Source organism: Leguminivora glycinivorella, chromosome 3, assembly GCF_023078275.1.
Source record: "Leguminivora glycinivorella isolate SPB_JAAS2020 chromosome 3, LegGlyc_1.1, whole genome shotgun sequence".
Taxonomy (NCBI): Eukaryota; Metazoa; Arthropoda; class Insecta; order Lepidoptera; family Tortricidae; genus Leguminivora; species Leguminivora glycinivorella.
The window spans coordinates 15,706,522-15,720,918 of NC_062973.1; the positions used below are offsets into that span (position 1 = coordinate 15,706,522).

The window sequence follows — 14,397 nt, forward strand, 5'->3', positions numbered from 1 at the left end:
TTGACGTAAGAGGCTGGTGGGTCATATGTGGCACAGCGGATCAGCATTGCTATTCAACGTGGCAATGCTGCCAGCTTTCTGCATCACTCTGCCAATGGACAGCTACTCTTAATTACACGTAGTAGAACAAAAAAGACTATAGTTATTAATAAAAAGGATACTCTATTTAAAACTATAGTATAACTTCTTCAAATCCTCGCATTTCTTTCTTTCCCACAAAACGGTGACAACGGTTCTACACAGTTCCTCCAGTTGACAGTCTGTATCGCACTGTGGTCTCGCGTCGCTCATCTTGTACAAGTAATCAGAATACATTCCTAAAAGTTGTTTATCTTTTGTGACCATCCTGGTGACCAGATCATGCATCGAGGCCGGCGATAAGTCGAGCAGTCTGAACTTTCGTTTGAAGTCGTAGAGTCTGAACCAGTGGGGTCTACGGTCTGGGCTGAGGTTTGCGTTGGTCAGGTTGTAGATGTAGGTCTCGATGTTCGTGGGTTCCTGGTGGATTAAAAAATTGGTTCTATTGTTTTGGATGTATCAGTCACATCGTTGGAATTAATTTGAAATTAGCGAGGGCTTTAGGTACTGTATAATGAGTGGAAGAAGCAACTACACACAACGGCGTCTTCAAATCGGTCTAAAAGATACCACAAATTCTGTGATAGAAACACTGATCCACATGTTTGCTCATAACATAACAATTATGAAAGGTTTTAAGCTAATTTATCCTGCTGCATTCAGTCTCTAATTTGATTTACAGCCCTAAGCATTTCTTTAAGATCAAGGGATTATTTTAAGCTCAAGAGCCATGAATGGGTACATATTCAATGCATCGTGAAGTTTGAAGAAATCTTCAAATTTTTGGCTGGCGACAATTCACCGAGGAACAAAAGTGCTGATCCTACGTTCTATTAGTATCTGATACCAGTTATTTTACTTACAAATGAGAAAGGATGGAACTTGACTATTTTATAATTAGGGTTGAAGTTGTAGAAGGTGGTGATGCCGCCTCCGTTCCACGCCACCCGCACGGCCTGGCCTGAGGGGTTGTAGAAGATCCTGAACTCGTCCACATGCGTGTGCCCGTTAAATTCTGCGGCTATCGTTGAAGCGAACCTTAGGATAGGTATTTTAAAGGGTTTTAGAAATGATGACGGCGCTAGTCAGCAACATACAATCTCTCCAATGTATTAAGGTATATTACCTCAAGTTCTTTCGGAAACGCTTTGGTATAAGCCTCATATTGTATGGGATATTGAACAGCGCTCGAAGCGGGGCGTTTTAGAGGTTCAGATCTAGGCTAGGACTAGGCTAGTTTAGCAATCTGCTCTACAAACGTATACTATAAAACACGTGAATATTTATATTTGGATAATAGGTTCTCTTATCTATGTATTGAATTGAATTTTAATTTTCATGCCGATAGATTAGATTAGGTGCTGTCATACTTATTATTTCAGATTCATTTTAGAGTCCATCAACTCTTATCAACCCTTACCGGGTCAACACTAGGTAAGGCCCTTTGAGAGCGTCCCAATAGGACGGACAAGTGCAGCATCCATCGTGTTAGCTTTGATTATACGGACGCCTTTATACGCGCCTCCCAAACCGCGAGCAAGTAGGTATAGGTATCCGAAGTACATAATAAGTATCCATTTTTAGGGTTCCGTAGTCAACTAGGAACCCTTATAGTTTCGCCATGTCTGTCTGTCCGTCCGTCCGTCCGTCCGTCCGTCCGTCCGTCCATCCGTCCGTCCGCGGATAATCTCAGTAACCGTAAGCACTAGAAAGCTGAAATTTGGTACCAATATGTATATCAATCACGCCAACAAAGTGCAAAAATAAAAAATGGAAAAAAATGTTTTATTAGGGTACCCCCCCTACATGCAAAGTGGGGGCTGATATTTTTTTTCATTCCAACCCCAACGTGTGATATATTGTTGGATAGGTATTTAAAAATGAATAAGGGTTTACTAAGATCGTTTTTTGATAATATTAATATTTTCGGAAATAATCACTCCTAAAGGAAAAAAAAGTGCGTCCCCCCCCTCTAACTTTTGAACCATATGTTTAAAAAATATGAAAAAAATCACAAAAGTAGAACATTATAAAGACTTTCTAGGAAAATTATTTTGAACTTGATAGGTTCAGTAGTTTTTGAGAAAAATACGGAAAACTACGGAACCCTACACTGAGCGTGGCCCGACACGCTCTTGGCCGGTTTTTTAATTACAATGAAACTACCTAAAGCATAGTTAACATAGTATTGGCACGCGTTTAGCGACGAATAAAAAAAATATATTTAAAAATTAAAAAAAACTGATAATCACATCTTAATTTTAATACGTTGATAACTCTATATTAGAAATTTGGTTGATCTAACTTTTTGCGTTTGTAAGTTATTGATGATGGACGTTGACCGGCGAAAATGCACTGTGAACAAATACGTGAAAAATCCCCTTGGTCTGGGTCAATGATTGCTAAATTGTTGAATTTCCAGAAAACTACTAGGCAATAATTATTGCCCAAATCATTATTTCATTAAAGGACAATTAAATAATAGTGGCAAAATAATTCAAAATATCCACTCCTTGCGGTCCACACGGAATCAACAGACAAAAAAGATGGATGAAAATCTTGTTCAGAGGATGATGAATACTATTTTCAGAAAAGTCCGATTTTTGTGCATAAACATACTGAATGATTGAAATATATGTGACACGCTATAAATTAATAAACGATCTTTTATATTCTGCAATAAAAAATATTGTTTACTTTTTTCTTTTCATTTAAAAATTAAATTCCTCCCATCGCGTACCAATTCTAAATTAACTAGTTATGCTTTACCTGTTCACAATTCTGTTATACTCCCTGGTCCACGTGTAGGTGAGGTCAGCGTCGCCAGGAGGGATGTGTGTTAGTATGTGCACCCTCTCGCCCGCCAGCTCCGCCGTGTACAGCTCACTTACCAACCAATCCAAGTGATTTTTGGCATCGAGAGGATCATAAACTTGCCAGCTAAAAAGAAATAAGACTCAAAACTTTCTGTAACGCCTTTTACCCGTGTAGATCATAAAATATAGGTATGTGTGGATACGAGAGCGTCTCCATTGCCAGTTGATGGTCTTGAAGAGTGGCAGCTCTTATGGCTGATGGCCGGATCTGAAGAGGAGCAGGAGAGGGAAGGCCCATACATTTAGTTCTTAGGAATTTGATTCTCTAGGCTACAGCTGCCCCTTGCCCCTTTTGGCAACGACCATACATAGATTGCCTTATCTATAACTTCTATAAGCCATTCTTTTACTGGACTGGGTACATAGGCATGTTTTAGAGAAGATTTAAATATGATCTGTAGCTTACAAGTTAAACTTATATGCCACGTTGCTGTTCAAAACGATAGCTTTAAGCCCCGGCCTGAGAAGCACGGAGTACTCTCCACGCTTCAAAAATGTAGCTCTGGCATTTTCGGGTAAGTAGTAGCTCCACTTTTTGGCGAGCGATTTGTAGAGCCACGTCGTGTTTAGATTTTCTCCAGAAACGGATGCTGGGGCAAACCTGTCGGGTACGAAACAACACAATGAATTATTGATTTTACTCTAGTCTTTTCAGCAAACTACAGTAGTTCTAGTTTTATAAGGATTAGATCGCGCCTGTGAGACCTTTTTAATTAGGTACCTGTATTTATTATTTATGGCCACAATTGTCTCGGTCCACAGTATCGACAAGATTGACTTTCGTATCATGAGGCCTCTTTTTAAAAGTCCACAGAATCGTTGATTGCCAAAAACGTGGCGGTAGCAAGGCTGCAATGAAATCGGAATTTTGTGGACCCCTTTAATAATTAGTTCAGTGAGCGAAGGGATATTTTGCTGACATAGATATAACGTAGAATTAATTGATATGCTAAATATGCTGGTAGTCGCTCTCATCTAATCCAAACTGAATCGAAAGTTAATATACATACTTGCGGAATTAAGTAGGCAGCAGCTATAACTTACAGGTTTACAGGTTGCGATTCATGATTGCCTACGACAGGTACGACCATCACTTTGTCGCCCAAGCTCTGCCTGAGTTTTTTGACAACGTAACCGTTCATAGCCTCGTTTTGTTCGTATGTGGTCTCCCAAACGTGGTGGTCAATGGTGTCACCCATGTAGTAAACTACGTCGACGCTCTGAAATTAGGTCATCACTTAGCCCAAGCTTTCCTATTGTAGGTAGTTATTAGTTTTATAAGTCATAAATTATACAGTGGAATCTGTGCCACTGCCAGCCACTCTCAAGTGGGGCAGTCTCGTCAGTCTTTATACGATCTAACTAGGTAATCTCATCGTGCAATATGTTCGTAAATGATTGACTAGAGGCAAGATATTGTATTATACAAATTCGATTGATGATTTGTATGTACTGTACCTTGTGTGCATCAGAAATTCTGTCGATCACGTCATCGAACGTCCAGAGCGGCGTATCGCAATTTCTGTAATCGCCCCAATAACCAGCAGGGGCAACTTTCTGACGTTTAACTATCTCATAGTGCATCTTTCTAATATACGCAGCCGCATTCAAATCCAACAACATTTCATCACCGTGTTTTATAAGACTTTTTCGTAAATCGAATCATCAATGTAGGAGTCGAAGGAGGTTTGAGCAGTTTGGCCGGCACGGCAGCAAGCAGGTTCAGTGCAGCCGGCCACTGCATTCGGCTTGTATAAAGGGTCATTGTGTGCGTATGTGATTAAAGCTACTTTCGGGGGCTTGTTTCTGTAGGTCGGGCGCTGAATGTAACAACAAGAAAGAGTTTAGGCATCTTTTCATTCACGGCTTAAATCTCTCAATAAGGGGAACCAGGGAAAGGGCTGAATAGCGTTTTTGATTTTAGACAACTTTTCTGATCAATATCAATACAGTCAGTATTTTATAACTTTAAAAACGACTCAATTGAGAATTTATCTCTTCGTGAATATTTTGAATAACAAACAGAATCATGCGGCAATTTAGACCGTTATTGAAAAGAGAAAAATCTCCTGTGGATCCCGCGGGTTCAAGTTTTCTCGCTTGTATATCATAAGTGGGGTACGTGTGTTTAGTTTTTAGTTACAATGATAACATGGCTCTCTACATCACTTCGATTGCTGAGGTCCCAATCAAGTACCAAAAGCTTCATATAGGTACTTAATTGACTGAATGCTGCTTCAGCTTATAGCTTACTTTCTTTTTAATAGCGGGATCCGGGAGGTGGACATGCCAGTCGAATCTGGGGTCATCGTAGGCGCAGACATCGGGGTCTTCCGCGACTTGAAAGACTAGCCCGCAAAACGACTTCGGCTCAGCTTCGGGGGTGTTCTTTATTATGTAGGACAGGATAGGCTACAATCAGATTTAAAAATAGAAGTAGGTGTAGTACTGCAGATACAGTGAAGATTAAGCGATTTTGATGATTTTCATAAGTTCCGTAAAAAAATATTGTGGTGTAACCACTGTACTTACCTATCTTTATTAAATACATGTATATAACATTAAATAATCATCATAATATTTACTTATATACATACCTATTACATAACTACTAAATATCATTAATACCATTAATACTATAATATCTATCACACTAAACATAAATAATAAACACAAACACTTATATAATAACATTCACTTGTACATTAAAAATTCACATGCAATATAAACATAAATAAACTTACTAAAATCAATATCAATACTTAAATCATAAACTATATCTATACTTACAATATTCATATTTCATACATTATCCTAGCTACTCTATTGAATCTCCTTCGTCCGCCGCGCGGGCGCGGTGGGCGGGGACATCCGATCAGCTGACGTAGCGGCGAGAGGCCCCGCGCTCGCGCCGGCCGACACGCCAGTATCGACCCAGCCGCGACGCCGACTCCACGCTGCCCCGCGCCTCGCCGGCGCCCGATCCATACTTACGCGAATTGATTGTTTTTCACGTTCTGAATTATCTTTTGTGCTGTGTTGTTTACATGTGACATTTTCTGTTCAAATAGACTTCATAAAGAGAACATTTTTGTGGTTTGATTGAAGCAAGACCCGCTACATAACCCACACTGGTGACCCGACGTTTGAACAAATACCGCAGCTTTCTTCTGGTGAATTTCCATAACAACCTACGGAAACCGTAAGTCAATCATAATGTCTGATAACGAAGAGGAACGTGCTAAAAGTGTGAAAAGTGTCCCACCTGGGAAAAATAACGAACATGTTGCAACCGGCGCCGAGACGTTCCGCGTCGGCGTAAAGATACCTCCATTTTGGCCGCAAGAGCCGGAAGTATGGTTCAAGCAAGTCGAGGGCCAATTCATATTATCGAATATAACTTCGGATACGACGAAATTTTACTACGTTCTATCTCAGCTGGAACAACAATACGCAGCAGAGGTAAAAGACATAATTATATCCCCTCCCGCGTCAGATAAGTACGAAAAATTGAAAAGTGAGCTTATTAAGCGTCTGTCAGCTTCACGGGAGAAGAAATTGAAAACCATGTTGCTCCATGAGGATTTAGGCGACAGAAAACCCTCTCAATTTTTAAGGCACCTGCAACACGTCGCCGGGCCGGACGTCCCTGAGGACTTTATGAAGTCCATATGGACCAGCCGCTTGCCGCATAATATTCAATCAGCTGTAGCTACCCAGCCCACGTCCACCCTCGATTCATTAGCGGATTTAGCAGACCGTGTATGGGACATCGCTCCAAGTACCCCACAGGTAGCAAGCACAACCGGCCATCCTGAATCAGTCACCGACCTCATGGTTAGTAAAATCGCCGCACTCACAAAACAGATGCAGGAGCTGACCAACGAAATGCGGTCACGATCTCGCCCTAGATACAGAGATGGAGGTAAGCCACAGCACCGTGAGCGTAGCGACAGCCAGCGACGTGGTTACAGTCAGCAGCGTTCGCAATCTAGCTACCGCAAATTTCCGGTATGCTGGTACCACTTCAAGTTCCAACAAGAGGCGACGAGATGCGTCAAACCTTGCGACTTCTCATCGGGAAACGAGCAGGGCAATCGATAATGGCGGCCAGCGATTGCCCCAGCCCCAGACCCGGTCGCTTATTCGTCACGGACCGACGGTCAAAGATGCAATTCCTTGTAGACACCGGAAGTGATCTTTGCGTTTTTCCTAAAACCGCATTACGCGAATATCGACCAAAAACCAACTACGAACTGTACGCTGCCAACGAGTCAGTTATCAATACTTACGGTCACCTTCAGCTGAGCCTAGATCTCGGGCTCCGCCGAGACTTCTATTGGGAATTCGTCGTAGCAGATGTCTCCAAAGCCATCATTGGCGTCGACTTCCTATCTCATTACAATTTAGCTGTCGACTGCCGCCAAAAGCGCTTAATAGACTGCACTACACTACTGTCAGCTATCGCCACAGCCGTGACTCCAGAGGACAACGTGTTTTCCGTCAAAACCCTCAACGGTGAGTCGAAGTATAATGATATCCTGAAAGATTACCCGGAGATAACACGGCCACCTGGTATTCACCGCGAAGTGAAGCACAACACTCTGCACTACATCACGACGACTGAAGGACCACCGGTGCACTGCACACCGAGAAGGTTAGCTCCCGATAAGCTGAAAATTGCCAAAGCCGAATTCGAAGCTATGCTCAAGAACGGAACAGCGCGCCCATCGTCAAGCCCCTGGTCTTCGCCATTACACCTTGCACCGAAGAAGGATAACGGCTGGAGACCCTGCGGAGATTATCGTCAGTTGAACGCACGAACTGTCCCAGACCGTTATCCTCTCCGCCATATTCACGACTTTGCCCACCAGCTATCAGGTTGTAACGTCTTCTCTACTATAGACTTAGTAAAAGCGTACAACCAAATACCGGTAAACCCTGACGACATCGCCAAGACTGCCATAGCGACTCCTTTTGGATTGTACGAGTTTCCTTTTATGTCATATGGCCTCCGCAACGCCGGGCAGACATTTCAAAGGTTCGTAGACGAAGTCACAAGAGAAATGGACTTTGTATTCGCCTACTTAGACGACTTTCTCGTCTTCTCGGAGAATGAAGAGGCTCACAAAGAACACTTGAAACAGCTGTTCGGCAAGCTACGGGACTACGGCATGGTCATAAACCCCGCCAAATGCACCTTTGGCGTACCGGAAGTAAAGTTCCTTGGTTATCACATCTCGGCGGAAGGCACGAAACCTCTGGCAGCGAAAGTTGAAGCAATCGAGACATTCCCAGCTCCCAAGACCATCAAAGAACTCAGAAGATTCTTGGGAATGATCAATTTCTATCGTCGCTTCATTCCTCGAGCAGCTCAGTTACAAGCTCCACTGCACAACTTACTGATCGGATCAGTCAAAGGATCACAGCCAGTTGTGTTGCAGGACGACACTTTAAAGGCGTTCAACGACTGCAAGAAGAGCCTATGTGACGCAGCCATGTTAGCACACCCAGATGGTAAAGCCGTTTTAGCACTTGTCACAGACGCGTCAGATACGTCGATTGGCGCAGTACTTCAGCAGAAGCACGGAGACGATTGGCAGCCGATTGCGTTTTATTCGAAGAAGCTGAACCCCGCTCAACAAAAATATTCTCCATATGACCGGGAGCTGCTAGCTATATATAACGCAATCAAATATTTCAGACACATGCTAGAGGCACGAGTTTTCACAGTATACACCGACCACAAGCCTTTGTGTTTCGCCTTCGCGTCACACAAGTCAAACTGCTCACCGAGACAATTTCGCCATCTAGACCTGATATCTCAGTTTACCACGGATATACGTCACATATCAGGAAAGGACAACGTGGTAGCTGATACACTGTCACGGATAGAAGAGCTAGAAAAGCCTGTCGACCTTGAACAACTTGCAGAAGCCCAAGGAAAGGACTCAGAGCTGAAACGCATTTTAGACGGTGACACAACCCATACCATCAAGCTGCAGAAGATGAAGATACCTGGTTCCGCCACCGACATATATTGCGACTGTAGCACCTCAACTCTTCGACCTTACGTGACTCCTGAATTTCGACGACAAGTTTTCAATAGTTTACACTCGCTGAGTCACCCTGGAGTTAGGGCATCAGCGAAGCTTGTAACCGACCGATTTATCTGGCCAAATATGAACAAAGATTGTCGTAACTGGGCACGTGCCTGCACAGCTTGCCAACTTTCTAAAGTAACAAGGCACGTCCAGGCACCCTTAGGAACATATCAACTACCTAAAGCCCGATTCTCGCATGTTCACATTGATATCGTCGGACCTCTGCCGCCATCTCAAGGTTACCGCTACTGTCTCACTGCAATAGATCGCTACACACGCTGGCCAGAAGCTATTCCGATGATGGACATCACAGCCGAAACAGTCGCCAAAGCCCTCCTGTCTGTCTGGATATCCCGATTCGGTTGCCCCATAGACATTGTCACCGATCGCGGAAGCCAATTCGAATCGGCACTCTTCAGATACTTGGCAAAAATCGCCGGATTCAAACACAGACGTACGACGGCATATCATCCTGCCTGCAACGGCCTCATCGAAAGACTTCATAGGCATTTGAAATCAGCCATTGTCTGTCACGCGCAGGAAAACTGGACGGAATCTTTACCACTAGTGTTACTAGGAATAAGATGCGCGTTCAAAGAAGACTTGAAGACATCATCCGCAGAGCTTGTATATGGTGAAACGTTAAGGCTGCCTGGCGAGTTCTTCCAGCCAAGCGAAGCTACGACAACAGACATCACCGATTTCACTGCGCGCTTACGCAATATTACCCAGCAGCTGCACCCTGTACCTACTTCGAGACATGGAAATAAAAATACTTTTATTTTTAAAGACCTGAAGTCAGCTACTCACGTCTTTGTAAGAGATGACGCTGTACGTGGTGCACTAACGCCAGCCTATACCGGGCCACACGAAGTAATAGAACGTGGAGATAAAGTCTGGAAACTAAAAATAAAAGGAAAAGAAACCACCATATCCATTGATAGACTGAAGCCAGCTTATACGCTCGAAGATAGCAGCAACAGCACAGTCAAAGAACCTGAAAAAGAAAGAAAGAAAGATAAGACGAGTACACACCCCCAGAAGACCACGGATACTGAAAACAATAATCCAAAAACACTTACGCGATCCGGCAGACGAGTGACGTTTCCAGATTACTATAGAGATTATTATCGCCCGTGAGACGGTCTCTGGGAGGGAGTGATGTGGTGTAACCACTGTACTTACCTATCTTTATTAAATACATGTATATAACATTAAATAATCATCATAATATTTACTTATATACATACCTATTACATAACTACTAAATATCATTAATACCATTAATACTATAATATCTATCACACTAAACATAAATAATAAACACAAACACTTATATAATAACATTCACTTGTACATTAAAAATTCACATGCAATATAAACATAAATAAACTTACTAAAATCAATATCAATACTTAAATCATAAACTATATCTATACTTACAATATTCATATTTCATACATTATCCTAGCTACTCTATTGAATCTCCTTCGTCCGCCGCGCGGGCGCGGTGGGCGGGGACATCCGATCAGCTGACGTAGCGGCGAGAGGCCCCGCGCTCGCGCCGGCCGACACGCCAGTATCGACCCAGCCGCGACGCCGACTCCACGCTGCCCCGCGCCTCGCCGGCGCCCGATCCATACTTACGCGAATTGATTGTTTTTCACGTTCTGAATTATCTTTTGTGCTGTGTTGTTTACATGTGACATTTTCTGTTCAAATAGACTTCATAAAGAGAACATTTTTGTGGTTTGATTGAAGCAAGACCCGCTACATAACCCACAATATTTACTTAATTTGATTACCTATTAATGTTAAAGATGAATAAAGGAAATGCGAATAAGTACCTAGTAGGTACAAGGTACAGCTCGTTGAGTCGCTTGAGTCGAACGATGAGTCTACAGTCAGCAGCTGAGAGAAAAGTGGCATGGCAAAGTTGTTAAATTAATAATATTGCTGACTGTACCTATTTTTTTCCAGGACGCGATGTCCTATGGCGACAAAATTCGCTATACTTATTGTATTATGAGCATTTTCAGAATTTGGGATCCCCCAATTAGCGCAAGTTGTTAACAAAAATTAACTCACTGTCAGTTTTGTGACGACAATTAAGCATGAAATTTCGATAAAAATATTGTTTTTCTGTTAATTATAAACGAATGTGAAAAAAGTAAGTTTTTAGACAGATTTTATGCCTAATAATTGTCGTCACAAAACTGACATCGAGTTAATTTTTGTTAACAACTTACGCTAATCGGGGGGTCCCAAATGTTGAAAATGCCCTTAATTATATATCACTGTCTCTGGTCTTTATTTTGGTTGGTTCTGGCCCTACCACATACAGTTCCGTGACACCTTTACACACGGCGTAAGTCTCGATGCCCAGTATCGTGCAGATCAGCGTCATTACTGAAGCAAGAACGTCACCTGGGAGTCCAATCACTACACCGACTATAAGTGCCGCTGCGGCTGTTTGGCATCCCAAGCACAGGAGACTCTGAAATTAAGAGTACGTGGGACGGAAGTTACATATTGCAAACGAGAGTGAGTTAGACCGCGACGGCTTGCTGGAGCGATTTAAAGACTCGAGTTTTCAATATTCATACGTCCTGAGTTACACACAATGGTTTGGCTTGCAATAAAGAAAAGAAAACGATAAAAAAGTTTACTTTAGGTATTTATATAAAAACAAATTATGAAAATACCATGTTTTAATGAAACTAACTAATATAATACCTAACCTAAGTAAAATTTATAAAAAAATTAGTTATGATACTTGAAATTTATAACATAACTCCCTCTTATTTTTCAATAACTCCCGCTTGCGTGCAAGTGCATATTTATTTACTGTGCGAGTGTTAATGAAAAATTGGAAAAAAAATATCCCTATGGTGGCGAACAAGGACAGACTAGACTGTCACGTTTGAGGACTTACCATTTGAAGTTTAGACATATTTTTGATAGAACTTTCGGACACATATTGAGGCATTCTGAGGATTTCAAACACATCGTTTAACTCCTGTCTTTCATTTTCTGTTAACCGTTGCTCCATGAACTTAATGACCAAGTCTTCAATTTCATCTTTGAAGGAAATAATAAAATGGCAAGTTAGCTTTTTTAGACGCTTGGGAAACGCAAAACAGAGTTCCTAACCAACATCATAATCGTGATGTAAACCCTGACCAGAAATATATGACTACACGCCATGTTGGGAAATTTCATTAAACTATATTCTTCAGCCTGTGTGGTGACGGGTTAAGAATTTCACCACCCCCTTTTTTCCCGTGGGTGTCGTAGAAGGCGACTATGGGATATGGGTTAAATTGTGGCGTAGGCGAGAGGCTGGCAACCTGTCACTGCAATGTCACAGTTTCGTTTTCTTTCAACCCCTTATTTGCCAAGAGTGGCACTGAAGCTTTAGTAGTTTCATGTGTTCTGCCTACCCCTTTATGGGATACAGGCGTGATTGTATGTATGTATGTATGTATATTCTTCATACTATATATTGAACTGCCACCCCATACATCAGAATAACAGTGCCCTCTTTGACAATAGTTATTTTCCCCTCACTAGCTCGGAAACACGTGTTTTGTCCTTTAATACCAGCGGGTAAAAACGCATTTTATCCACTAGTGGGTAAAGTAATTTGACCTTGAATAAAGTCAAATTAACTTCTTTAAAATTGATAAAAGTAAGTGAATCTAGTAATAAAGATGATTTACCACCTGTGGAAATAGTGGAAGCAGTGATAAACGCATTTTTTGCGTTGTAGTTTCCTCGCTATAGTGAGGGGAAAAGTTTTGTGTTACACTCGGGGGCAATTGTATTTTACTTCTCGTGTGTTAAAAAACTCGCAAGTTCAGGATTCTATTCTCGAACCACTCGCTTCGCTCGTGGTTCAACTATAGAATCCTTTCACTTGCTCGTTTTTCAATTCCACACTCGGCGTTAAAATACAACTTTGCCCCCTTGTATAACAAATAACTATTATTATACAAGGGGGTAAAGTTGTATTTTAACGCCGAGTGTGGAATTGAAAAACGAGCAACTGAAAGGATTCTAAAGTTGAACCACGAGCGAAGCGAGTGGTTCGAGAATAGAATCCTGAACTTCCGAGTTTTTTAACACACGAGAAGTAAAATACATTTGCACCCGAGTGTAACACAAAACTTTTCCCCTCACTATAGCGAGGAAACTACAACGCAAAAAATGCGTTTATCACTGCTTCCAGTAGTTCCACAGGTGGTAAATCATCTTTATTACTATAGATTCACCTACTTTTATAAATTTTTAAGCAGTTAATTTGACTTTATTCAAGGTCGAATTACTTTATCCACTAGTGGATAAAATGTGTTTTTACCCGTTGGTATTAAAGGACAAAACACGTGTTTCATAGCTAGTGAGGGGAAAAATCATATACTTATTTCTGGTTAGGCATTAAACGATATTGATGTTAATAAGTTACCCGTGAACTCACCGTAAGATATTAATTTCGCGGTAGTCGGTCCCACCATAATTAAAACAAAAAGCCAATTCATCCTTCCCCTCCGACGTTAATATTACCTATGCATCCGATTACATACGTCCGTAACTAAATTTAACGTTCATAATTAATTATAATATAGCTATGGTCCAATCATCAACATGAAGTGCCTACACTTGAAGCGAAATACCCTTTTGGCGTGGAAAGCAACGTATCAAAGTGTAAAAAACCGGCCAAGAGCGTGTCGGGCCACGCTCAGTGTAGAATTCCGTAGTTTCCACAGTCACAATAGGATGCTGATACGCAATAATGTGTTATCCCACATGCATTTTGCAATAAGATGTAAACTCAAAAATTTGACGATTAAAGTTACGGTACGTTACGTTAAGGGGACACTTATTATAAGGAGCTAAGACATAACGAAACTATAAGTGCATTTTTACATTATCCGATCCGATATCGGATGTAGGACCGATATCCCATATATTTAAGCCGCCATCTTTGAATTTTGCCTTTGAAATCCTTCCGACATCCGATATCGGATCAGATAATGTGAAAATGCACTAAAGGTTTCTAGTTGACTACGGAACACTAAAAATTAGCACTCAACAAGCACGTTCAATTTAGTCAATCGCACTAATAATGTTGTTACTCAATTAAGCGGCTTTAATTGCACTTCATATGTGTTATCGCGCGTGTACTTACTTACCTAAAATAGTAATGAATAGCAGTCTGTATTAAGGTGCATTAGGGTAATTCCGAAAGTAGCACAAAAATCACCAATATTTCCATCATATCAAGATTCCCCTTTCGGAATTGCCAGAGCATTTCTGTCATTCGGAATTACCCTAACGGC

At 41.6% G+C, this 14,397-nt stretch overlaps 1 protein-coding gene across 1 annotated transcript; it reads right to left on the bottom strand.

Annotated features, from left to right (window-relative positions):
* Nucleotides 1-158: 158 nt before the first annotated feature.
* Nucleotides 159-13,906, bottom strand: LOC125242587 (sphingomyelin phosphodiesterase 1-like). The gene is given in 11 exon segments (XM_048151372.1): nt 159-498; nt 942-1,116; nt 2,848-3,018; nt 3,361-3,555; nt 3,999-4,174; nt 4,413-4,583; nt 4,586-4,774; nt 5,208-5,366; nt 11,394-11,555; nt 11,994-12,139; nt 13,536-13,906. Coding segments are annotated over 11 exon segments (1,917 nt in total). The 5' UTR covers nt 13,573-13,906; the 3' UTR covers nt 159-162.
* Nucleotides 13,907-14,397: the final 491 nt, after the last annotated feature.